General features: G+C 45.3%; 3 protein-coding genes across 6 annotated transcripts; 1 reads left to right on the top strand and 2 right to left on the bottom strand.

The window, feature by feature from the left end:
- The first annotated feature begins 180 nt into the window (after positions 1–180).
- On the top strand, positions 181–15541 carry crocc (ciliary rootlet coiled-coil, rootletin). 4 transcript variants are annotated; one of them, XM_028406569.1, is made up of 37 exons: positions 181–317; positions 2285–2411; positions 2497–2639; positions 3655–3846; positions 3920–4003; positions 4084–4175; positions 4506–4671; positions 4759–4865; positions 4949–5176; positions 5301–5391; positions 5475–5561; positions 5645–5857; positions 6244–6443; positions 6544–6726; positions 7054–7198; positions 7272–7418; positions 7584–7814; positions 7959–8152; positions 8234–8361; positions 8468–8637; positions 8722–8901; positions 9035–9169; positions 9255–9398; positions 9483–9721; positions 9798–9957; positions 10044–10211; positions 10284–10707; positions 10860–11023; positions 11115–11235; positions 11311–11474; positions 11757–11972; positions 12285–12509; positions 12601–12750; positions 12824–13024; positions 13107–13238; positions 14360–14533; positions 14883–15541. In XM_028406569.1, exons 3-37 carry the CDS (start codon positions 2505–2507, stop codon positions 14967–14969), a joined length of 5877 nt encoding a protein of 1958 aa, XP_028262370.1. In that variant the 5' UTR covers positions 181–317; positions 2285–2411; positions 2497–2504; the 3' UTR covers positions 14970–15541. The 4 variants fall into 4 exon arrangements, with proteins under 4 accessions (XP_028262370.1, XP_028262369.1, XP_028262368.1 ...); XM_028406568.1 differs by lacking the exon at positions 181–317 and adding an exon at positions 1741–2005 and having other exon boundaries at positions 10299–10707; XM_028406567.1 differs by lacking the exon at positions 181–317 and adding an exon at positions 1741–2005 and having other exon boundaries at positions 12604–12750.
- A 191-nt stretch (positions 15542–15732) lies between these two features.
- mfap2 (microfibril associated protein 2) lies at positions 15733–20542 on the bottom strand. The gene is made up of 9 exons (XM_028406624.1): positions 20485–20542; positions 18893–18954; positions 18370–18417; positions 17958–17984; positions 17805–17879; positions 17672–17713; positions 17498–17585; positions 16439–16512; positions 15733–16352 (listed from the first exon to the last, which is right to left on the bottom strand). The coding sequence occupies exons 2-9, from the start codon at positions 18921–18923 to the stop codon at positions 16249–16251; spliced, it is 489 nt and encodes a 162-aa protein (XP_028262425.1). The 5' UTR covers positions 18924–18954; positions 20485–20542; the 3' UTR covers positions 15733–16248.
- A 946-nt stretch (positions 20543–21488) lies between these two features.
- sdhb (succinate dehydrogenase complex, subunit B, iron sulfur (Ip)) lies at positions 21489–24760 on the bottom strand. Its single transcript, XM_028406607.1, has 8 exons — positions 24612–24760; positions 23876–24009; positions 23201–23286; positions 22967–23103; positions 22729–22845; positions 22545–22646; positions 22314–22436; positions 21489–21647 (listed from the first exon to the last, which is right to left on the bottom strand). The coding sequence occupies exons 1-8, from the start codon at positions 24681–24683 to the stop codon at positions 21567–21569; spliced, it is 852 nt and encodes a 283-aa protein (XP_028262408.1). The 5' UTR covers positions 24684–24760; the 3' UTR covers positions 21489–21566.
- Between the last annotated feature and the right edge of the window lie 215 nt (positions 24761–24975).

The raw sequence follows: 24975 nt of genomic DNA, 5'->3' as shown, positions 1-24975 counted from the left end.
AATTAAACCTCAAACTCTTTTATAGATTTGTTAAAGAAAAGTCTGTTGTATCTTTCAGGATGTAAACAGTAGTGCCTGAGCGGTGTCTGGATGAGATGTGATCATATGATGAGAGCAGGCTGACCTCAAGTCCCTCCCCGGAAAAAGCATGGAGAAGCTTTCTGAACAGGCAGCTCTGCCTGCCAGCAGCGGAAGGTCCGCCTGTAACTGCGCTGGATCTGGTTCGTTTCTGCCCGCACACTGATCTACAAAGAGCTCACTCAGAGAGAGAGAGATGAAGACACGGCAGGAAAACGCTCGTCAGGCGGAGCGCCGAGGTGAGATATCTCCATCACACCGGGAAGTGGAGGTTTTCTCTGCAGCGTTCACGACGTGATGTCGCTGCATGGAGCGGGTTTATATCCAGGCTGGTGTTCACACAGCAGCCAGGTCTCAGTCTGAGTTCATTCCAAGCTGTGATTCAGTTTCAGTGTAATTTGTTGGATGCTGCACAGATTAATGCACAACCTCCCTCCTCCTCCTCCTCCTCCTCTTCCTCCTCCCGCCGGTAACTCCTCAGACTTTTGAAAACTTGGGCGTGTCTTTCAGTGGTTTAGGATAAAGCGGATGTTGGTGATGAATCAAACAGTTAGTTTATCTGTGTTCCCTTTTGTGTGAATAACAAATATGAACTAGAAGCAGGAGAGGAAGCAGCTTGTTGTGCAGCTGATCAGTGACTGCAGGTCAGAGGGTTAAAAAAGTTTCACAGTCAGGTCTGTATTCATAAATAAAAGACGTGGACTCCATGCACATTTCATTTCATTTGGGCCAGTACCAGTCGTCTGCAGTCAGACCACCTGGGGGCGCCACAGAGTTTAAGATTTAAACTTGTGTCTGAGTTTAGTGTTTAATTTGTAATATGTGGCCAGCTGACACAATGAAGAGATCCCAGACGGTGTGTGTGTGTGTGTGTGTGTGTGTGTGTTGGGTGGGGTGGAGGCTACAGACACAATGCTCCTCTTGTCTGTAACTATGACAATTCAAACAACACACAGTGGTCATGTCCAGTGCTGCTGTCTTACACACTCCATTAAAAAAACAACAACAGAACGGCTGTTGGTCTGAATTTGCCAACATGTGTTTGGACCTGTCAATAAACCTTTTTTTATTATTAAATCTAAAACTGAAAGTATAGGCCTGAATCTTTCCTCTAGTCAGACACAAAGCAGTGCCCACATGTCAAAACATGTTTGTTAAGTTTTAGTTCTTTTTTGGTCTCTAACTCATATTTTTTTTTATCTTCCCTTCTTAGCTGGAATTTTGAGCCTGTGATCCTATTTTACATAAATCTCTGCATTTTCTGTAATTTCTGACTTATAAACAAACAGCTATCATGATTGATTAAAGAAAACTCCAATTATCTAAGGAAATTATAATCTTATTAAAAGATTAGAATGCTGAATGGGAAGAGGGAGGGAAAGTTTGAAAGTTTTAATAAGGTTTATTTTGTTTTGACTCAGTTTATTTATTATTATTTATAGCCTGATGTTTCACCTCCATTCATCAAACATTCATTTTCTGGTTGAAGTTTTATTCCAGTCTCTCCTTGTAGAGCAGCAGTATTGTGGTTGTGTGTGGTGGAGCAGTGAGTGGAGTAAGAGTGGTGGAGGTGGAGGGGTGTGCTTTTTAAAAACCTGCTAATCCTGCTGTCCTCAATCTCTGCCTGCCTGCGTGCCGGAGGAGAAGGAGGAGGAGGAGGAGGCGCGCAGGACGGACACTCTGCGGCTCCTCTGCGACCAAACTTTGTCCGCACAAACAGCGTCAAATAGACCCGCTCAGCCAGACACTTTTCTTCTTTTTCGCACCTGCTGGAAAACTTAAAGAGCCTCGTTCAGTTCAGCCCGTGAAGACGTTGCATTTCCCCGGAGGTAATCCTATTTTCCCGGGAGGATTCTGAATATCAGCCGCGATGAGCGCAGCGGAAAACTCAGACACCGACTCCAACAAGCTGGAGTGTGTGATCCAGGTGAGGCGCAGCGGGCCTTCATCCATCTCACCGCGCTCCTTTCACCGGGTGACAAATAAAGCTGCTGATGGCACACAGCATGCGTGTGTGTGTGTGTGTGTTGTGTTTTCATTACGCAGTAGTTGTGGTCTGTGTGACTCCTGTGGCACCACAGCACACCACCACCACCACCATCATCATTATCATCATCATCAGTTTGTTATTGTATCTGTCTGCATGTTGAGCTAATATGAGTCAGCTCATTTGTGAATCAAAAGATGTGTTTGTTTTCTACACCAGAGGCTGGAGGAGAGCGTTCTGTCTGAGGAGAAGAAGCTCACGGTGCGGGGTCCTTCACCTGATGCCCCCCCTACATGTCTGCCAGCCAGAGTCCGAGAGATTGTCACAAAGAACCTCAGCGAAAGCAGTGAGTCTCCTGCTGTTTTCACACTAAAGATTCATCCCTTCTCTTTGTCTGATCATTGTCCCTGTGTTTTGTTTTCTGTGATCAGCTGGAGCTATGTCCTCAGTCATGTCCCTCCAGGAGGAGAACAGGGTGCTGCAGGGTGAGCTGGCGAGGCTGGAGGACCTGCTGGCTCACAGCAGAGCTGACCGGGACGAGCTCGCCATCAAGTACGGTGCGATTAGTGAGAGGGTAAGAACAAACAGACTCTAAACAAACCTATGAGGGAGAAATAGACTGTAACATAATGTCCCAGAGTTTAAAAAACAGACTTTCAGTCAAAACTCTGCAGGTGATCTGTCTATGAAGGAGACATTGTGCCATTTTACCCCCTTTTTTCCCATTTCTGTGTTTTCTTGGTGTTTCTTTTGTCTGAGATTTGCTCGTCTCCCAGGTGATGGGGGCTGGAATGAACTGAAGTGGAATGTTGCCATGGCGTTTGTCACCCTGGGCGACTGTAAACAGGGGCTTCAGTGGAGAGCAGGGATGTGGTGGTGGTGGGCCAGTGGGTGGGTGGCCGTGGCAACTCATTTTGGGTTGAACATTACTAAAGGATTCAGGAAGGCAGGCATCCAAAATCGAAAACACAACTTTACTAAAGTCATATTCTGACAAAGAAGTTCCTCTAATTATTAAAAGCTACAAGCTGATGTTAACAGTCAAAGGCTGCTGAGACCTGGTGATGGAAAAGTGACCTCAGGTGTTTAATTAAATGTTGTTTGCAGCAGCTTCACTAAAACCTGGCTCTGAGCTTGCTTTTAATTCGCACAGACTTCAGTGTAGTGTTGGAGTTCAGTCACAATCTGGTGCAAACGTCTGAAACCAAACCTTTAAATCCAGTCAGGAAACACTTGAACACAGTCATCTGCAGAAAGTTATATTCGATGCTAAAGCTCTAATATGACACCTCATTGCTTTTACGTGCACATACACACCAGCCTCTCTCGGTTCATGTACTGTGATCTAGGTCTTGGTTGAAAGACCTGCTGTGTCCACCAGGACAACTTAAAGAAAGACCCCAAAGCTCCAAAACAGCTACTAAATGCAACTGAAATGCTGCTGTGATAACGTGTAACAGGACACGTAAACAGACATTTGGCTTCAGTCACAGTATTGCAGCACCCTGCAGACCTGTGACCATCTGTGAAATATCTACCTGTAAAATGAAGCGTCACCCCCTGCTTCTTCCTTTTAATTACATCCACAGCTGGAGCAGGCACTGCGTTTCGAAACAGGAGACGGGGACCACGATTCTCTAGAGTCCCGCAGTTTGGCTCAGCAGAACGTGGACCTGCGCAGGCGGCTGGATGAGGAGCAAGCGGCCTACAAGCGTAAGCTCACAGCCTACCAGGAGGGGCAGCAGAGGCAGGCGCAGCTCGTGCAGAAGCTGCAAGCTAAGGTTAGACTGTTTTGTTTTATTCTGTCTTTAGCTGAGACGTTGCCAGATGGTAACAAATGTCCTCCTGCTGCAGGTGCTTCAGTATAAGAAGAGGTGTGGAGATCAGGAGCAGATGCTGCAGGAGAAATCCTCAGAGCTGGAGAAACACAGGCTGAGTGTAGGTGGAGTTTATTTATTTATTTTAGCAATCTGCGACTCTGAGAGAAAAACGCCTCAATATACAATCTGCTCTTTCAGGAACACAGTGAATCATCTAATGGTCGCCATCAGGATGAAGCAAACAGCAACTTGGAGGATGCATTGATCCGTCTGGAGGAAGAACAGCAGAGGTGATACATCACTGTAAAACTCTGATGTGTTTAAAGAAGTACTAAGTTTGTGGCTAAAGGTGATGGTGATCCCCTGTATTCAATAATCTTAATCTGTTAATCTTAAATAATTTTATTGCAATTTTATTAATATTTTCCAGCCAAAGGGGGCTGACATGGGCAACATTGGGTCCTCGGTGTCTGAAGGGTTAGGCCTGTAGCATTCAGTGTGTCTGCTGTTTTAAATGACTGGATTTGAAGCTTAAATATCAAAAAGCTGCAGTGAACTATGTTTACATTGTGTCTGACCCACACCAGTTCTTTTGACGTGTTTGTTTTGTGTTTTTTTAGGAGCAGCAGTTTGTCTGCGGTGAACGCGATGCTGAGGGAGCAGTTGGAGCAGGCCGGTCTGGCCAATGAGGCTCTCAGCCAGGACATCCGCAGGCTCACTGCTGATTGGACCAAAGCCAGAGAGGAGCTGGACCAAAAGGAGTCTGACTGGAGGAGAGAAGAAGAGGTGAGAGAGGGATGCTTTAAAAAGAGTGTCACACTTTAAATAAAGAAGAGAGTTAACTTGTTATTTTCTCTTGCACTGCTTGTTCAGTCGTTCCACAGCTACTTCAGCAGTGAGCACAGTCGGCTGCTGATGCTGTGGAGACAAGTGGTCGGGTTCAGGAGGAATGTGTGTGAGATGAAAAGTGCCACTGAAAGGTAAACATCAGAACCTCATTACAAAAAGTGACTTGAGTGTCATCTTGTGAATGTATCTCCCTCCTGCCTCTCTCTGATCGCAGGGACTTGTCAGACATGCGTACCGAGCTGGCCCGGATATCCCACTCTGCTCAGGTGTCCTGCTCTGGTCTGTCGGCCTCGATACACAGCCGGGAGGGAGGAGCAGCTGTGGCTCTGGAGCGGGAGAAAACTCTGAGGGTTCAGCTGGAGCAGCAGCTGAGAGATCGAGTGTCAGAGATGATGAACCTTCAGACCAGAACAGATACAGAGAGAAGTGAGCTCAACCTCAGGTCAGTTACAATGTGGAGCTTCATGGATAAAAGTCTTCCTGAGGAGCATCTGCCTGGTCCTCTGAGTATTTACATCTGTGGTTTAATCAAATCAGTTTCTTCGCTGGTTGTGTTTGTCTGTCAGGTTGTCAGATTTAGCACGAGAAATGGAGAGACTGAAGAGCCGAATAGAAGAGAGAGACACTGAAATTGTCACGCTGACCAGGAGGCTTGAGGTGAGCGTCTGAAGCTGTTGGAAAGACTGTAATAGGTTTCTCATTGGTCAGTGTCATTAATAAGGCTGCTGCGTGTGCTTCAGGAGCAGAGCGGCAATGAAGAGACAGACATGCAGATGATGAGATCTCACTCTGAGACACTGCTGGACACACTGCGGGACATCGCTCAGGTACTACAGCACACACAGTTGTGACTGTATCTGGTCCTTGTTAGAAAAGAGGGAACGCGCTTCATGTTAATTTTCTTTTACAGACAGTTTTGTCAGATGGAGAGTCATCATCAGAAGCAGATCAGGACAGCTCTGGAGCTTCGCTGCTCGCGTTGATCCATGACTCCTCCCCTCACCGCTCTTCTTCTCCTCGGAGGTCATCCTCCCCCCTTAGACCCTCCTCCCTGCCTCCTCTGCCGGAGGCGGCTCTGGCAGCTCTGCGATCTGCCGTCACCAACAAGACACTCCAGCTGCAGGTGACAAGTTACACACAGTCCAAAAAGAAAACAAGACACGTCTGTCCAATCACATGAACGTCTTATAATAAGATTCACTAATCACATCTAATTTATCTATTTTTAGATATACACAAGATCAATTGATATATTTGCGTTCTTTTACTATCACAATATTAGATATAGTTATATTTCTGTAGTAGCCACACTGACAGTACTTATCTTCACATTTAGCATAGCTACTCCTTAGAATAGCTGCATTTTGGGGTCATTTAAACCCTTTTAATTAGTGGGAGCAGCAAACAATAATTAATGGACATAAACTACACAAACAGTATCTGTCACAGAAAAATGTCACATTTTCTCCCTCTATCTCGTATAACACCATCCTCTCTCCTCTCACTCAGGATGTACGAGGTCGTCTGCTCTCTGCCCAGTCCACAGTCCAACAGCTTCGAAAGCAGCTTTCTGAGTCTGAGGCAGCTAAAAAAGACACCGAGCAGCGAAGCCAAGCGCTGCAGCGAGAGCGGGATGCTGCTCAGAGAGAGAGGGAGACAGCGCAGAGAGAGAAGGACCGTCTGAAGCAGGAGAGAGAGGCGCTGGCCAGGTTTACAAACAGCTTAACCACCACTCTGACAATCTTCTTCTAGTCAGAATATTCAGCTGTAACACCACATGTTCTCCTACATGATTCATCAATGTTGCAGTGAGAAGGTGAACCTGGAGAAGGCAGTTCAGACTGCGCAGAGCAGCAGCCAGATGCTGCAGATGGACTGTGAGAAGCTTCAGCTGACTGTGGCGTCCGTTCAGCGAGAACGAGACCACGAGAGGGAGGAGAAGGAGGCCGCCATTCATGAGAGAGACCGGGCGAAGGCAGAGTCTCAGAGGATGTAAGCAGGCTAATTGATAAGCGATTAAAGAGACTAATCCACAAAGTCTAGTGCAATCACAGGAAGCCATTCAAGACCCTGTCTGCTTCTCCTCTGCTGAGCCTTATTCTTCACACCCTTGCTTCACATTTGATACATGTGAAAGCAGCAAAGTGATCATTTAAAATTATACACACATTTAAACAAATAACTGAGTGGCCACCTTTTTAGACTCAATTCATGTTTATGTCTTATAAAGCATATTACAGCATCTATTAATCCCTCCCTGCACTTGTCGATAAGTTATACACATTAACAACTAGTGCTGCATGTGTTTGCTGGACACAGACAGCGGCAGTGGGATCAGAGTGAGAGTCGGGCTTCTGCTCAGCGTGGCGAGTTGTCTGCAGTGAGGGAGACTCACCAGCAGGGGGAGATCGAAAGGCAGCTGCTGGAGCGAGAGAAAGCCCAGCTGTCTGAAGCCCTCAGTAGGGTAAGCCAAAGGCAAATGGTTTTTATTTAGTAGATATAATACTCTGTGTTTGACCCAAACGTCTCCCCTCCAGGCTGAGAGCAGTAACACAGAGCTGTCTCTGGTGCTTAACAAGCTCCAGTCAGAGGACGCTGCACTCAGAGACTCTCTGGCAAAGATGGGCAACATGAACGAGAGTTTGGCCAGAGACAAAGCTGACCTCAACGCCTACATCCTCCAGGTGAGAGGCCAGAGTTAAAAATGTCAGGTGCATGAATCACAAAATGAGCCAAAACAGCAGAAACATTAGTAGATTCTCAGATTCTGTCATAGTAAGAAAACTCATAAGCTACGGTTTTTAGGTCCCCTCTGATACGATTGTCTCACTCTTGTGTCTGTCTCTAAGCTCGAGGAGGAGAAGGCCCTGCTGCAGGGTCAAAAACGCGAGGCTGAACAGGAGAAGCTGACCATCAGAGATGAGCTGGTCCGGTTAGAGCAGGACAGGCTGGAGCTGGAGTCTGCTCGCATCACGCTGCACCAGTCACTGCAGGACGCTGAGCTAAGCCGGGTGGGGATGGAGGCAGAGCTCCAGAGTCTCAGGGCGGAGAGACTTAAGCTGCAGGAGAGAGTCAGCCAGGTACATAACGGATTATATTACATCATCATTTAAAGGTTACATTCAAGCACATAGTTTACTTGGCACACTTTAGAGATGCTTTCAGACTATTTTATGAATATTTTTATGGTCAATCAGGTCACATGCACACTGTTTTTTTGACAGCTTTGTGGTGAGGTGACCTCTTTGGGTTCAGAGTTAAGTCTCACCAAAGGAGAGGGCCAGAGGAACGAGGTGGCCTTAGAAGAGGCCGGCCGCAGTCGGGCAGAACTGGCCCGGGACAAAGCTGCTCTAGTGGTGCAGCTGACAGCATCTGAGAGAGAAAACGCCATGCTATCAGAGGAACTGGCTGCTTTCAGGTGGGCTGCTTTTCTCATGAGTCTGTGTGTGTCCATTTTTTGAGAGTGCGACCTGGACATCCTGCTCTCTCTAACCTTCAGGTCGGAGCGGGAGTCCCTGGAAACGAGTCTGTTTGATGCGCAGCAGCAGCTCGTTCAGGTGGAGTCACGCAGAGAGCAGCTGGAATCAGACAACCAAAACCTTCGAGTCCGCTGTGAGACTGCAACAGGTGAGATGAGGAGATAGCACGAAGAAGCAGGAGCGGAAAATGTCACAATGAATACCTAATGGTTGTATGGTGTTCCCTTCTTTGTTTTCCCGGATGTGATTTCCAGCTGAACTGAAGCGCGTTCGCTCAGATGGGGAGAATGCGTTGACCCAAGCTGAGAGGGAGAAACAAACATTGAATCAGAGTCTGAATGCTGCACAGCTGGAGGCCCAGCAGGCTTTACGCAAGGCCATCTCTGAGCATCAGGAGGAGGTGGAGAGACTGGTCTCAGAAAAGGTGAGAGCATTCATAAACGTTATTGAATAATGTGTTGATGCAGATAACTAGTGTGTTCCTGCTCCTGGCTGTTCTGTTTCACAGGAAGTTGTGCGGCACAGCTTACTGATGGAGCATGAGGTCGCTCTGAGGAAGCTCAGACAGGAGACGGAGGATCAGCTTCACAGAGCAAAGAGAGAAAGGGAGGAGCTGCAGGATGAACTGAGGACTCTGCAGCATGACAGAGACCAGTGTCTGCTGCAGGCTGAGACTGAGAAACAACAGGTGAGAGGAAACATCCTGATAACACAACCATAATGAACAACGGTTTCTACCAGGACAGGGGTCTTAGTCATCAGTAATGTTTTTGATTTGTAACTGTGAAGTGTAATCAAGCAGATGTTTTCTCTCTTTCCAGGCTCTTTCTCTGAAGGAGGCTGAGAAGACAGTTTTGTCTGACAGAGTGTCCAGTCTGCAGGCTGAGCTGTCAGCTGCAGCCCTAGAGAGCGAGCGGCTGGCCAGAGAGGCAGTTCATTACAAAGAACAGGAGCAGGTGATGGGAGGACGACATTGTATTTATCACCAGCTGTTGTCAATCTTAACTCCTTGTCTTTTTTTGTTTGTTTTTTCTTGCTCAGATCAGGGTTGGGGCTCTGACCAGCGAGCTGCTGGAGCTTCGCTCGCAGCTGGAAGACGCAGCCTCTGCTCATGAGAGAGAACTCCACTGTCTACGAGAGACGTGCACTGATCTCCGGTCACGTGGTGAAGTTGCTCTCAAAGAGGTAGGGGATCTAGTTCAAGAGACAACATGTGACAAAAGTGTCAGGCAGATCATCATATTTTCTTGCTTGACATTTGTCCTCCAGCTGGAGCAGTGCAGAGCTTCTCTGTCTGCTGCTGAGGAGAGTCGAGACCAGCTGAGGAGGGACATGCTGGAGACTGAACGTCGCCTGAACCAAACCCAGGATGTAGCGGACAACTACCGCAGAGAGGGGTCAGAAGTGCGCCGCGGTTTCTCTGATGTCACCAAGGAGAGAGACACTCTAAGCCAATCCAACACTCAGCTGAGAGAATCGCTGAGAAGTGCAGAACTAGAGAGAATCAGGTAAACAGGATGAAGTAACACGTGTGTTCACATTTTACAGCCAACTGACCTTTGAGTGTGTGTCTGTATGTGTCAGTGTGAAGCGACAGTGTGAGGAGAAGGAGCAGAGGCTTGCTGTGCTGGAGGAGAACTTGTCGTCCACTCAGAAGGAGGTGGCGGAGCTGCGTAGCTGCCTCAGAGAAGTTGAAAAGTCACGACTTGAAGCCCGGCGAGAACTGCAAGAGCTCCGCAGGCAGGTCAGACATGAAAAAAAGAAGCCCTGGTCTTCATATTCAGTCCAGTTATAGGTTATTTATTTTTATTTTTCTCATATTTGTTTCAGCTGAAGGTTCTAGATGGAGAGAAGGAACAGAAGGGAAGAGAGGTGGCAGAGCTGCAGGCTCGTCTGTTGATGGAGGAGCAAAGAGAGGAGGACAGAGTAAAGGAGGTTTTCACCCTCAAACAGAAGCTCACTGAAGCTGAAACCGCCAGAGATTCCCTCAAAAAAGAGGTGAGGATGGAGCAGAGGCTAATTTTTGTACCTGCTGTTTTCTACATGTCACAGTTTTTGCTTCTCTTATAGCTCTCCATGTCTCAGAAGCGTCTGCTGGAGTTAGAGTCGGGCTGGCGCAGCTGCGAAAGAGAGCTGACTGCTCAGCTGCAGGAGGCTCGTGGCTGTGAGAAGAAGCTCCAGGATGAAGCGAAGAACCTGTCGCTGCGCACTCAGGCATCCCAGGACTCTGCTGCTCAGTTCAGCCTGCAGCTGAGTGAGGCTCAGGGTCGACTGGCCGCCACTGAGGCGGAGCTGCTCCGATCTGAGGCCGCAAAAAGGGACCTGGAGTTTCGCCTGAGCAGCCTCCAATCTGCGCTGACCCGAACGCTCGGCATCGGAGCAGGTGGCAGAGGAGGCAGGGGGAGGAGCCCAGGAGGAAGCACCACGTCACCCGGCAGCATGTCGCGCCATCACAGCATCTCACCTCTGCGCTCCTCACTGTCTCCACCTAAAGGTAAGAAAGAGACATACATACTTTTGCAGACATTAACAATTAACCTAAAACATGTGTAGGGAAGGAAATAAATGGCAACTAGCATAGTATACATATAAAGTTAAATTATGTAAGCAAACAATTATCTTGTTGGCTCTCCTTTATTCCCACAGAGTTTCGATTAAGCACCCCTGACAACACCTTAGGCTCGGGAGCTGCATCTCCTGAGAGAGGTAACACCCCGCTGCCTCTTCCTCAGCCAGAGCTGGACCCCGAAACACTGCGAAGCGGCCTTAGAGATTTCCTGCAGGAGCTGCGTGATGCACAGAGAGAGAGGGTATAACAGTACACACACACATATATTAATCTGAGGAGTATAATCATGCTGTTTGTATAACTAAAGTCTGTGTTTATTACGGATTTTGAAGGATGATGTCCGGTGCCAGCTGGGAGCTCTGCAACGGGAGCTGGAGGAGCTGAAGGGCGAGCGGGACTCCACCCAGAGTCGTCTCACACAGCTGCAGAACACCATACAGGACTATCAAGAAGGTCCGAATGTTTCCAAATTAATGGCGACCATGCAGAGGGGCTCCAATTTAAGTGTGTAAATGTGTGTGATTGTAGGAAAGCGTGCTCTGGATGAGCGTCTTACCACCACTCAGATTCTGCTCCAGCAGCAGGAGGAGGTGGTGAGGAGAGGAGACAGAGAGAGGAGAGCTCTGACCGACAGGGTGAAGGAATTAGAGCGAGCGCTGCAGGCCTCTGAGTCGGATAAGAAGCACACACAGGTACTTTCTGTGTATGTGTTTGTATTGTTACACGCCCAGCAGTGACCACTGATCTGCTGTGGTCACCATATGGCAACAGCCAGGGAAAGTAATAACAACAGATGCCCCACACACACAGTGTTGCACCTCTTGTGGCGTCTTGTGTCAGCTCTCCATATGTCTGCTTTTAATGCCAGCACATTTTCGAATGATTCAGCTCCTGAATGACACAAAGCAGTGTGAGAGACCCGCTTCCATGTAGCCTCCATTACATAAATAAACTTGCGGCCTCGGCCTCTGCAGGATCAGCTAAATAAGCAGCGGGCCGCAGAGGTACGTTTGGAGGCTGAAAGGAGGCGCCTGCGGGAGGCGCTAGAAGTGGCTGAAGCTCGAGGTACCAGGGTGGAGCTTGGGAGGCGCAGTCTGGAGGGGGAACTGCAAAGACTTAAACTGAGCCTGGGAGACCGGGAGGCTGAGAGCCAGGCCACCCAGGAGCGCCACGACTCTCTGCTGAAACAGGTACAGCAGACTAATGGCATAAATATTTATTTTGGCATAAATAGAAGAGCTTTAAACATAATTTATGATATATTTATATGCCCCAGACGTGCATAGGTATAATTACATTTGTCCTAATTTAACTAAATCTAAATTATACTTTAGTCCTGTTTTTGCCCGGGTTTTAGTCCTGTCGGACCTCATTAGCTTTCCAGTGAAGCTATAAAAATTATAAACTGTACCAGTAAATATTATTTAGCCTTTGATTCACCATGACCTAAGAAAATTGTATAATATTATTTATATAATATTGTCTTGTTTTTTTGGCTGTAGGTGGCAGAAGGTGAAGCCCGCGTGTCTCTGCTGCAGAGAGAGGTGGAGAGGCTGAGCCAGGCTCTGCTGAAAGCTCAGGAAGGAGAATCTCTTCTCAAAGACAAGACCACCTCTCTGAACCAGACCCTCCAAGAGGTGGCGGCCACTCACAGCAGCACGCAGGGTCGTCTGGCTTCTCTGCAGAAGACACTAAGTTTGGCTGAACAGGACAAAAGGGTTCTACAGGTGAGCGAGTGAGAGCAGAAACAGCCTGAAGCAGTGTGAATAAAAAGCTCATTATGTTTGTGGATTGTTATTATTATTCTGTGGTACTCAGGAGCGAGTGGATGAAACCCGGGCATCGTTAGCCGAAGCAAAGAGAAACATGGCCATCCTCACTGAGCGTGTGCAGAACCTGCAGAGCGAGCTGAGCAAGAGCGAGCTGCAGAGAGAGGAACTGGAGGCCGAGCTCAGCAACACTCAGGAGGTCAGTGAGGCAGATAACCACACAGCTGCGCCTCCGCTGTGAGCTGTGTTTGACTGCTGTCTTTCTCTCGCAGGCTCTGCGTCAGCGCTCAGCCAGTCTCGTGGAGGCTCAGCGCAGCTCCCAGTCGGCTCAGACGGAGCGGGTCACTGTGGAGGAAAGGCTCCGAGGGCTGCAAAGAGCAGTCGCCATGTTAGAGACTGAAAAAAAAGATGCAGAGAGGCAGGCTGTAAGGCTGGAGAAAGACAAGGATGCACTGAGGAATACACTGGATAAGGTCGGATCCTGAGCACAGTTCACAGTTTGTTTATTCATCACCTTTTAAACATTTTTTGCTGATATCCCCATGAATAATTCAGGTTGAACGTCAGAAGCTGAAGTCTGAAGAAGACGGCATGCGTCTGTCTGCAGAGAGGAGCCGACTGGATCGCTCTCTAAACTCAGTGGAGCAGGAGCTGCAGGAAGCACAGCAACAGATACTGATGCTGCAGGTGGGGAGGAGCAGAACACAGACTCACATCACACCAGCAGACATGACACCAAACCACAGCAGACTCCTGGAGACACACCATTTGTTTCCTTAGCTGTTGCTTCACACTTGTGCTGGAGGTGTGAGCTTGTGTTACCCCAGTGTGAGAGAATCCCATTTATAGTGTCACAAATGTATTCCACAGTTTGGGCTTTGTAGGATTTTGTGATGTGTGAATTAAAACCTCACAGCTTCCTGACTCTGATAAACTTCAACAGGCAGTGAGGGATTTTGGTTTAAGTAACTTTAGAAGGGGAAAAAAGCATTTAAAGGAGGAGGAGATTAGCTTAAATGTGGAAAGTTTAAGTGAATTCTGTAACTTCTGATGAGTTTAAGTGATAAATTGCTTCCTGTTTGACGTCTACATAACATGAAACAAAATCTAGGGCAGCTTGATTGAGGCTTTATTTAATTTTACGAGCCATAACTATGTATTTTATTTCTGTTTACCACAGACATGCTATAACTGAGCAAATAAATACAGCCACAGCGGAATTCTGATGCGTCATTAAAGTTGTTTAGTTCAAGCTATAGACGCCTCATTTCAGCTCATTCAGTCCATTTTCCCAGGCTGCACATGTGTTCCTAAACCACAGCAGTAAATCTCCACCACTGTAACATTTCCTGGAAACCAAAAAAAAGCTGTGTAATAATTTTGTATCTGTCAAGACAAGGCTTGTGATTATCTTAAAACTAGTGCATCGTTCTACATGTGTCAAGACTGCCACATGATTTATGTTAACCAAATACTTAATGTATGTGTCCACATCTGTATGTACAGAATATAATGCAGAAAAAAATGCTTGGGTTAATTTTGATAAGGTGAAACACACAGTTTGTCCAGCAGAGTGTGCTCCAAGTCCGTCCCCCCTGCAGCAGCCAAGCAGCCATCAGTCTTCATTCAGTTACTAACCTGTATATGAAATGAAAAGAAGCGAATTTAGTCCTGAATTTATTTCTAAAAAAATCTCGCCATCACTGCCATCGTTTCTGTGTGAACAGCCCCTCTGTAGAGAGCCGGCCAGACTTTCCCTCTGATTCACATTGTGCTCTCTTCCACCTCTGTGTGTGTTTTATGAGTAGACCCAGCTGGCTGACATGGAGCCATCACACAACCTGTGTGAGAGTTTGGTGAGGCAGCGTGACGAAGCCCAGCGGGAGGCAGAGAAACTGAAGACCAGCTTCAGGGACGTGGAGCGAACACTGGGCACCAGAGAGCGAGCTCACCGGCACCGAGTCAAAGGGCTGGAGGAGCAGGTGCACACATGATTTTTAACATACAGGCCTTCACACTTTCTTCTGAGGCAGTACAACTCTAATGGACTACAATACAGTATAAAAACACTTGACTAACGATCATTGGCACATTTCTTCTGTGAGGTGATCTTATTGAACAAAGCATGCATTTTGTAAAATAATGCAAAAGCCAGAAGAGAAGTCCCATTGGTTTTTTGTTAAATCTGTAAGGTGATACATGTTGACTATAACAGCAATGGGCCAAAATTCACTGTTTTATCACCAAGCACAACTAACTAAACCAGACTCAGGGATAAATTGATGACATATTTAAAATGATGTTTTTCTTCACCCACTGTTATCACTGCAGGTATCCACCCTGAAGGAGCAGCTACAGCAGGAGATAAAACGGCGGCAGCCCTCTCTTCCGTCTTCTGTCCTGTCGGCAGGGAACTAAGCTGCAGCTTAAAACTCCACTGTTCATGAACGTCTTACAGCAGTTATAACCCACACGAATGTCTTCATACTGTTCAGATGTTGTGAAGCTGTTTACATGACATTGTGAACACTAAAGAACACTGCACACTACAGCACAAATGACAGTCGGAGTGGACGGGATTCAGCAGCTGCTGCTGGAAACACCAGCAGCCTGCTGATTACTGGCAGCCATCTGTACTTGATCCTTGCTCAACATCTTCCCAAACTTCCTGCTCCGATTCAAAAAGAAACCCAAAATCACCGCAGGATTCTGCTTCAGACAGTCTGAATGTGGTGCAGGAAGGAAACTCTGCCAGCTTGGCCTCGGTTCCTACACTTTTATATTAACAGTTGAGGACATAAAAGAGGAGAGGGGACGGTCTTCAGTGTACTGTATCTTCACTTAGAAACACACAGACTCTACTGTCGATGTGACATGTAGACACTATTTTATAACAGAAGAAGAGAACATTGATGTTTTATTAGTCCATTTTAGTTTTAATGGGTGTATGTTGTTTTTACTTATTGATTAAACACTGATGATTAATAACAGTCGTACGTGCACATGGAAGCCATGTGCACGAATATCTTTCAGCACTCTGAGCTGCAGCTGCAGATTTTGTTACAGCGATGAATCACATTTGATTCAGTCACACACTGAACAGCTGTAGTAAAAAAACCTTTATTTTTTTTTCTCAGTCTTTATAGTGACAGCTTTACAAAGCAGTAGTACAGAGGCCATTTGTGAGATGCTCGGTTGCTAAGCACAGGTGGCAGTAGTACAAAAACTGAGGTCACTCACCACCTGTTTCCTCACATATCTCATGATCTTCAAGGATGAGACGGCGGATGGCTGGTTATTGATTCATTTTGTCTGATGTCAGTGCACGGTGAGCTGATCGACACGACAAAACGACTGCTTTTCAACACAAGTAGTAACACGTCAACACACACACACAAAGCAGAGATTATAATTAATAAGGTACAATATGCAAAAAAGGAGTTTTATGTGCACCTCTAAACGTTTTTATAGCACCAGTGATTCATACAATCATCAATAATCTTTGGAGTATGTTTATCCGTACACAAAGGATCTACTGGGCAGGAAAAAAAAACAGAACGAAGAATATTCAAAGGCAGAAGTGCTTTTTGCACAGGAGTCGTACAGAAGAGTCAGGAGGCAAAGTGAGGGAGGTGAAACAGGGAGGAGAGAGGGGGTGTTAAAGCGGCAGTATCTGGGCAGGTAGTGTCCCTGATCATCAGCAGCCACCGCAGCTTTTCCCACAGCTTCCTCCTAGTGATACACACTGACCGCTCAGCGCCGCCACGCCACAGCGAGAGAACTGATCACGACACAGGTCCGCTACACACACACACACATAGAAGAGAGAGGTTAAAATAAAAAGCCTCAACATGAAAACACCTAAACACAGGGTTCAGGGAACGCACCTCTGAGCAGCTCATCGTGTGCGCACACGGTCCTCACGCACACCTCCTTGTTGATGACGTACACGCGTCTCAAACTGTATGAAAACACGTGCGGATCATAAATGAGGCAGAAACAAACGCGGCGATGTTAAAGGAGAAATTCACAGAAAACTCGGCACTCATCATCATCTTATCAAAATCCATTAAAACTCTGATCCATGTCTGTGTGGCCAAAACATGATGTCATTATTGCTCTTGTTCCTCCAAAGCTATTAAAAACAGATCAATAAGCCACACTGTTTCACTGAGTGACAACTATTGATTACCACTGTGTTTATTTTCAGCCAGTTATCATATAAACATCGGCACTACTTCACCAAATGTGCATCCGTCCATCCTGCTTCTCTGCCAGAAGTTCTGTTTACAATGAAAGCAGGCTGCCTTTAAAGGGACAGTTCACCCCACAATTTAGGATTCATGTTTATTTTTCTGTGGCCTGCAGTGCATCTATGTGGTTTGTGAGTAATGTTTATGGGGTTATGGTGCTGAGCTGCAGATTTACTTAAATTATTCACATACAAACTATTAAACAATGCTGCATATTTTAGAGTAATCAGGTCCTGTATTCTTGATATAGAGTTTTTCTCCTGTATTTAATGGTGCTTTGAGCCATCAAGTTTAACTTATGTAAATTCTCCCTTTACAAAAGCAGCACTTTGGTTTCTTGTCTGCAATGAAGAAACATACAAAATGCATGTATGCATACATGAGTATTTTCTGTGTAATTACTTGCTGTAGAACAGCCCAGAACTCCATAAACAAAATACAGTCAGTGTGCTGTTCCTCTGCTGATGTGGCACAAATGTTTGGAAAGATTTTACAGACAGATTTGTGCTTTCTGGAGCGATAACAGTAGATTAAACGACTAAAATGAAACCATGTGACGTTACTCATAATAATGTGTTTGTCTTGTGGACTTCAGAGGAGCTTTGACTGATGTGGAGACATCAGAGGTAATGAGTGTGTTTTCATTCTCAGAGTGAGCTTGTCATTTAAGAAGTCGCTGCCCACACTGCATACCTGTAGAAGCAGAGACTGTTGAGGCACTGCTTGCATGGCTTGTGGACAGAGTAGAGTCTGGTGCAGGGATACTGCTCCTCTCTGCAATCTAAGAATCAATCAGGGGACAAAATCATTTATCAACTCAATGTTAACAAGCAACCAAACCTCTACCCGTCTCTCCTGCATGCTTACCGAGAGGGCCGGGCTCCGTGGGCTCCGTCTCCAAATCAGACTCTGAAATCCAAACAGAAAACACATTTACAGATCAGACACACTTCTTTACGTTAGGTTCATGAAACATAAACTGTGATTAAATCTTGTGAACCTTTTTCAAGACGGACTGCTGGCTCCAGTTTAACCTGCTGCTGGTAGGTTCCAGGAAGAGAGTCCAGATCGGTGTCTAAGGAGAGGATCATTTTGTCACACGCTGACATTTAAACACAACATTTCAGAACATCCAGAGAATGAAATGATTTACCTGGAAAATAATCCGGCCCGTATTCATCTATAAAGCCAGAAAACAAGCAGGAGGAAAAAAAAACAATTCATGAGTTACACAGAAATCACATCACTGCAGCATATAAAATGAACCACCTGCATGCTGAAAAGAAGTAAACAAGCCAGCTGTGAGGCTGTAATCCATGACTTCATACACAAGATGTTTGCAAATAATAACATGCAGAGTGGTCAAAGTGCTATTTACACTGTGATACAGTCTCCATGCGGGAGGTAAACAACAATAGAAGCCGGAGAGAGAGGCAGAGAACTCCTCCAGGGGAGGTGACACATCAGAAGACAGCCAGGAATCAGAAACAGATGTGCAGCGCTCTGATATAAAACCCCATGCTGAGCTGGAACAATGCAGGCCAAAATTCTCTTAATGAACTCACCCAGAAAGGGAAATGGTTCCTGGTACTGAGGCTGGGCGAGCAGCAGGACTGTTGACATTTCAGACAAATAATCATAAAGATGAGGTGATGAGAGGAAAGCAGAGGTGGAGAGTAATCCTGTTAGACATGATGCACTCCCAAAGGTGGCTGATGTTAGCATATTTTAAGCTACACAGCTGACATTATGACTCCTCCAAATGTACTGTTGATCTGTGGTTTACATGTGATGATATTTATGGACAAAGTCAAGTAAGTTCAGTGAAACGCTCTAAAAACTGTTTAAAAAAACATTTCAAATAAAATATTATTACTTAGCCAAAAAGGCTAAGTGCCTTCTGTACATATGACCCCACAATAAGCTATGCTAACCAGCTGATGGAGTTTTATATTCATTATGTGGAGTAATGAGTGCTATCAATCATTTTGATCCTCGTAGAAAGAAGACGAACATGTAACTCTGTGTGTTATATATAAATCAGGATGTGAAGTGTGTGTTCGGAGGACTTTGGTGCTCACTGGTTACCTGGCATGCAGATGAGTAACAGGACTCTCATGGTCGCTCTGGGAGGTAGACTGACTTTAACACTGGAGAGAAGATGAGAGAATCAAAACAAACCGACAGGAGGAAAACGAACTGCTCAGAGCTGGATGTGTCTTTGGCCTCCTGAATTCTCTTCTCCTCCTCTCTCTCTCTATGCCCTCTGTCACCTTCCCAGCCCCCCCTACTGCTCCTACCCCCCCCCCATCTGCCCTCCTTCACCCCCTCATCTCCCCCATCCTCCCTCTTTGTTTTTTTTTACTGCCCCCAAACTGAGAGGAGAAAAACTTCGACAGCAAGAATGTGGCACGTCTGTCTTCCTAAGAACAATCTCTCTGTTTTCCTACTTTTCCTCGCTGCAGCAGACTGTCTCGAGGCTGCATTCCAGGAAAGGAAACTGAGGACCCCTCAACCCCACCCCTCTCTTTTTCTTCATCCCTCCCTCTGTCTCCACATCCCTCATTTCCCTTCTGTCGCCCTCACTGGTCATTTCCCCTCTCCCCCTTCTTTTTTCTTTCTTCTCCTTCTTCTCCACCCCAACAAGCAGAAAAGAAATGACATGTGCACAAAAAAAAACACATGAATGCCGTCAAGACATCACAGAGAAATTAAGCTGTCAATGAAGTTCTTACAGTAAAACCCTTCACTTTACTTCCTCTAACCACTTTTCCACTATGTGGAAAGTATGAATGCTGCTGCTCCACTGTAGGCCGCTCTATACACTCAACATGAACACATCCTGTGTGTGTGTGTGTAGGGTGTGTGGTTACAATGAACACAAAATACAAAATGCCCAAGTTCTGCAAGTATATCAATAATTGTGTGTGTTTGTATAACACACTCTGTATTCTTCTTGTGCATCACAGTGGCTATTGGAAACCATATGTTTTCACAGCACACATCTGGGAGTGATTAGCCCCCCTCTCTACAATGAGTTTTTCCCTTTCGAGCTACACAGACTCCATCTCCCCCCACTTTAACACACACACACACACACACACACACACACACACACACACACACACGTTACACATTAGTAAGAGTTTCTGAGGACAGCCACAGGAGATGTAGTGCTGTCATCCATTGTTGTGCCTTTTGATTTTATGCAGTAGAAAAACTCTAAATCATCTTTCCATGCGCCCTCATCGACCCCCTTTCTCTCTCTCTCTCTCTCTCTCTCTCTCCCTGGAAACAACTGATTTTTATTTTTTTCTTCCTCCAGTGCCATGGCTGCAGGCTGTGCTGTAAAGAAGTCCCTCCTCCTCCTCCTTCGACTCCAGTGAAAACACAGGACCACATGTCAACTCTCATCAGCCATTAACATACAGGGAAAGTACCCCTAATTATTCGGTCTACATTAGGCGCACAGATAAAGTCATTAAAAACAGCGAGCAGTCTGAATGTAACCTGTGGACAAATCATGTCTCCTGTTTTTTTCATGCTGTATTAATGCAATTTAACTTCAGTGTAATTAACACATTTCAGCATGAGTGCATGAAAGGAAAAAGAAATATAAAGTCCAAACTAAATTTCAAAAGTTAAAATACAGTCATATGACTTATTTTCGGAGATCTTACCCAACTTTGTTTCAATTAGCTCCGACTTCCAGCAGCTCTCATGCGTCCAGTGAGTGCAGCAGGACCTCGCAGCGCCACATTGTACCACCCCGCATTTGTAGTCTCCTCCCCGTCCAGTCCAGTCCCGGCCTCCAGCCTCCAGCCCCCGGTCCCAGCACCGACCCGCAGCAAGTCGAGGAATGGCTGAACACTGTTACTGATAAATTGGATTTTAAAATGCAACCATAATGTTGCTATATTTTTTATTTTGAATATAAATTGGTTACATAAAATCATGATCTAATTTATACAGAATAAATGACATCATGGCTGATGTATAACTGGATAAACCCTACATTTAACATATGCCCTTTGAGCATGCTATGATCATCAGATGCATTATTGTTTGACGTGTCAGGTAATCTATAGTAGATATAATATTTATAGGTGGAAATCTAAAAACACTATTACCTGCCTCTGTGATGAAGTTAATTAAACCCAGTCTGGTGGCTGATTGGTTGTTAAATAAGCTTAAATATCAGCAAACCAGCGACACCTAGGGGACACTGAGTGCTAATGCCGGAGTGCATAAAAAGATGACATGAGATGAAATCAAACAGCAAATAACCAGTGAAAACAGCTGCATGCATTTAAACTATTTATTTTCCATCAAAAGCTGTTGTTGGGATGTTGGGTAGATCTGACAGAACATGAACACTGCATGTTTGTGAAAAGCTGCTAACTTGAAAAGCAACAAGCTAAAAAATTGTTTACACACAAGAGAACGCCTCATTTTTACTTCATCGAGCAGCACCGCATCGCTGAAGTGCACAAACATACACACAGTAGAGCTGGAGATAAATACCTGTGTTATGGTACATGTAAGACTCACACTCATGCATTCTGCATTCATACTGTACATGTGCGTTTGTGTAACACCGAGTCCTCCAGCCACACACACACACACACCCCCATAGCTCCATCCTGCAGGATGTGGTGGTGGAGATAACTGGTGCACTGGCCCATCAGACCTCAATAAGTATTTTAATCAATATATAATTTAATTACGCAGGGACAGGTTGTACTGAAGGACAGCTGAGGATTCAGACAGCAGCGGCCTTCTTCTCCTTATATGTGGCCATCATTTTCTTAATCTCAGCTATTGCCTTTCCTGGGTTCAGCCCCTGAGAGGAAAAGCACAGAGAGCAATTAGTATTTAGTGGATGCATTGTTTACAAAGAACCAACAGTGTGAAGATGTTACAGTTCTCAGAGATACTGCATCACCTACACATTGTACTTTTTACTGGCCTGAATCCAGACACTCAAATCTATCCACTGTGAGTCTGAGCGCTTTGTCGGTGTTGTGACATGAAAGAGCTACTTCTCTGCACAAAGGTGTCAAGAATTAAACAATCAGCGCTGTGTGGAACATATATTAGTGTTATAATGCATGTATTCATCATACGTGAGACTCCATGTGACAAAAAATGCTATAATCAGAAGGACAAAAGTCTTAGTGTTACAGGGAAGTTGCCCAGTTTTATGTATCAGAACATACAATAACTTAAATCTACTGTAAGTGTTTAGATAATAGACACCAAAAATCAGAACAAATGTATGTCTGCAGCCATCAGGGTGAGTGGATCATTGTTTGATTCAGAGAGGTATGTTTAGCTCTATTGATTATCGATTCCATCTGTAGTGGAGGTCAAACTAAAGAAGGAATAAGTGAACAATTCTGTCTGATATCAGGCCAGCAGACTCGTAACCAGAGAGGAATACACATTCCATTAGGAGAAATGACATGTATCTACTGTCTGTGTGTGTGGCCATGTGCTGATGGGTTACCTTGGGGCAGGTCTTGGTGCAGTTCATGATGGTGTGGCAGCGGTACAGAGAAAAAGGATCCTGCAGTTTGGACAGGCGTTCCTCTGTAAACTCGTCTCGTGAGTCAATCATCCAACGATACGCCTGGGACAAAATATAAAAAATTACTATAAACTATTCTTTGACATGGCTGTTTGTGTTGATACAATATATGATTAATCACATCCATGTTTATGTACGTAAGACACACACCTGCATGAGCACAGCAGGTCCGAGGTATTTGTCTCCATTCCACCAATAACTTGGGCAGCTCGTACTGCAGCAGGCGCACAGAATGCATTCATACAGTCCGTCCTACACAGGGGAAAATCAGTAAAGTAACATAAGGGCACTGGAAAGCTTGTCTGTCATTGTTTTACAAATGTAGGCATTGTACCAGCTTCTGTCTGTCCTCTACAGTCTGCAGGTACTGCTCTTTCCCCTCCTGTGATTCGTCCTTCTTCTTCAGATAGGGTTCGATAGACTTGTACTGAGCGTAGAAGTTACTCATGTCCTGCACAGACAGCACTACAGTCAATGATCCAATCAGTGCAAAAATGTCAATTTGACTGAAAGTTGAATGTATTTCAAATGTTCACAGTGCAGCTGACTTCTAAACAGGATTTTGTACTCACAGGCACCAGGTCCTTCACCACATACATATGTGGCAGGGGGTAAATCTTAGATGGCTTGCTAAGGTTCGTATCAATCTTGTTGAGACATGCGAGAGTGTTTCCTCCATTAATGTTCATTGCACAGGACCCACAAATACCTGATGTAAAAAAAAGCTTTTATTATAAGAGACAAAAGTTACTTGAGTGTAATAAAAGGTGGACCTGGCATCAAGCTTCAAGCTGTGTGTGACTGACCTTCTCTGCAGGAGCGTCGGAAGGTCAGAGTAGAGTCCATCTCATTTTTAATCTTGATGAGTGCATCAAGAACCATCGGGCCACAACTAGATAAAGAAACAATCAGTTAGTGAGTGTGGAACTCTCAAAATCTTTGGTGTGTTTAATTAGGCAAGTGCTACAGATGGTGATCATTTCAGAGAGATTTAGCTGCAGTGCTGATTTGTCAGAAGCAAGTTGAGAGTCTCTTGAAGCTGATTAGAGAACAGATGAAGAAAAGGACTGGAAATATGCCAGGCTGTCAGAGCACCTACATTTAAGCCACCATAAGACTGTACAAATCAAACAATTGGGTCCTGTTTTCAATGGTCTACACTGCAAGCCACCAAATTAGTTTTAATGGACTCTATTGAAATTCATTTCATTTTTTAGTTTTTAAATTTATACTCAGCAAATTTCATAATATAAGATAAACTGAGATTTGGTTGGACTGTTGATACCTAACCTGAAAAAGCTGTTACTGCTGTACTGTTCTCTGATTAAAGATTAGTTGTTTTTTCAGACTGAATGCCAGTAATCTGTATAAAAACACCTCATCTTTGAACAATGTGCCAAATACTAATTCTTTTAACACAAAGATTGCCATTCCACTGGGCTTCCTCTGTGCAGAGGGATAAACCGGTGAGTAAGACTCACGTGTTAAGGTCAATCTCATAGGTCTGCATGCGAGGTTTGTCTCCTGGAGTGTCTGGGTCCCATCTGTACACCTGGAACTTCTTTATTCTGGGCTGTACTGCTGGCGCTGCTGCTGTTTGGGCATACCGCACCGCCTGATGGCAGGCACAAGGGAGAGAAAACATGACCTTTTAGGACTGCACAAAAGAAATGGTGTTCCATCAAAAGACAGGGACACAGTGCGAAGCACCTGCTCTCTAGTGACGTTATTGACACTTTTTTTTGCTTAAATGCTTAACAGCTGCTTAACATCACGTCTGAACCAAGACAACATTTAATATATTAAAGCTACATGAAATATTCTAGACATCCTCGTTGTTGCACAGGGATTTGCTTTAATTATACCTGGCTGTTTTGAGTTGTACGTATCAGGTGACAAGTTTACTACTTACTATAGTTAGCTAGTAGCTAATGTTTACAAATGCTTTTGACACGTTATCTGTAATGCTGACCATAGATGTGGACTTTTAATATGTTTGACGTTTCACATGGGTCAATTCATAAACAGAATATACACACATTTACAGACTACAGTTGAGTTTGTGAAATATATAACTAAAAGAGAAACTAGGAGCTAAAAGCTAGCCTGGTGGCTGGACTACGATACGCAACTGGACTTCAGTGTGTACCTTCCCTCATCACATTGTCCATCTAATAATCTTTAAACATCTACTAATTAGAGTGTCCGTAAACATACCACCAGTCCTGCGGGAGAGCGGAATGCCAAAACACTGCAACGACTCAAGGACGAGAGCCCAGCAACCGACATTTTGATACTTGGAGTGTCTCTTCTCTGACCTCCACAGCCGCCTGCTATCCCAGTATCCACCGCGGCTCCGGCGCGCCGTGACGTCTTCTGCAAAGAAGCGCTTATTTTAGTGACCGACATATCCGCAATATAGAACTGTGCACATAGCGTGTGTGTGTGTGTGTGTGTGTGTGTGTTTGGTTGGTTATTTGACCCAATGCTTCTACTGTCCTCTGATCTAATGCTCTGTTTCCTTTCTGTTATCAAACGCCAGTCATTCATACCACGGAATGTTCATGTTTTTGATACATGC

The sequence above is a fragment of the Parambassis ranga genome, chromosome 5 (assembly GCF_900634625.1).
Source record: "Parambassis ranga chromosome 5, fParRan2.1, whole genome shotgun sequence".
In the NCBI taxonomy this organism is placed as follows: Eukaryota; Metazoa; Chordata; class Actinopteri; family Ambassidae; genus Parambassis; species Parambassis ranga.
Note: the sequence above shows the minus strand (reverse complement) of the source record. Positions and strands in the feature narration are given on the sequence as shown.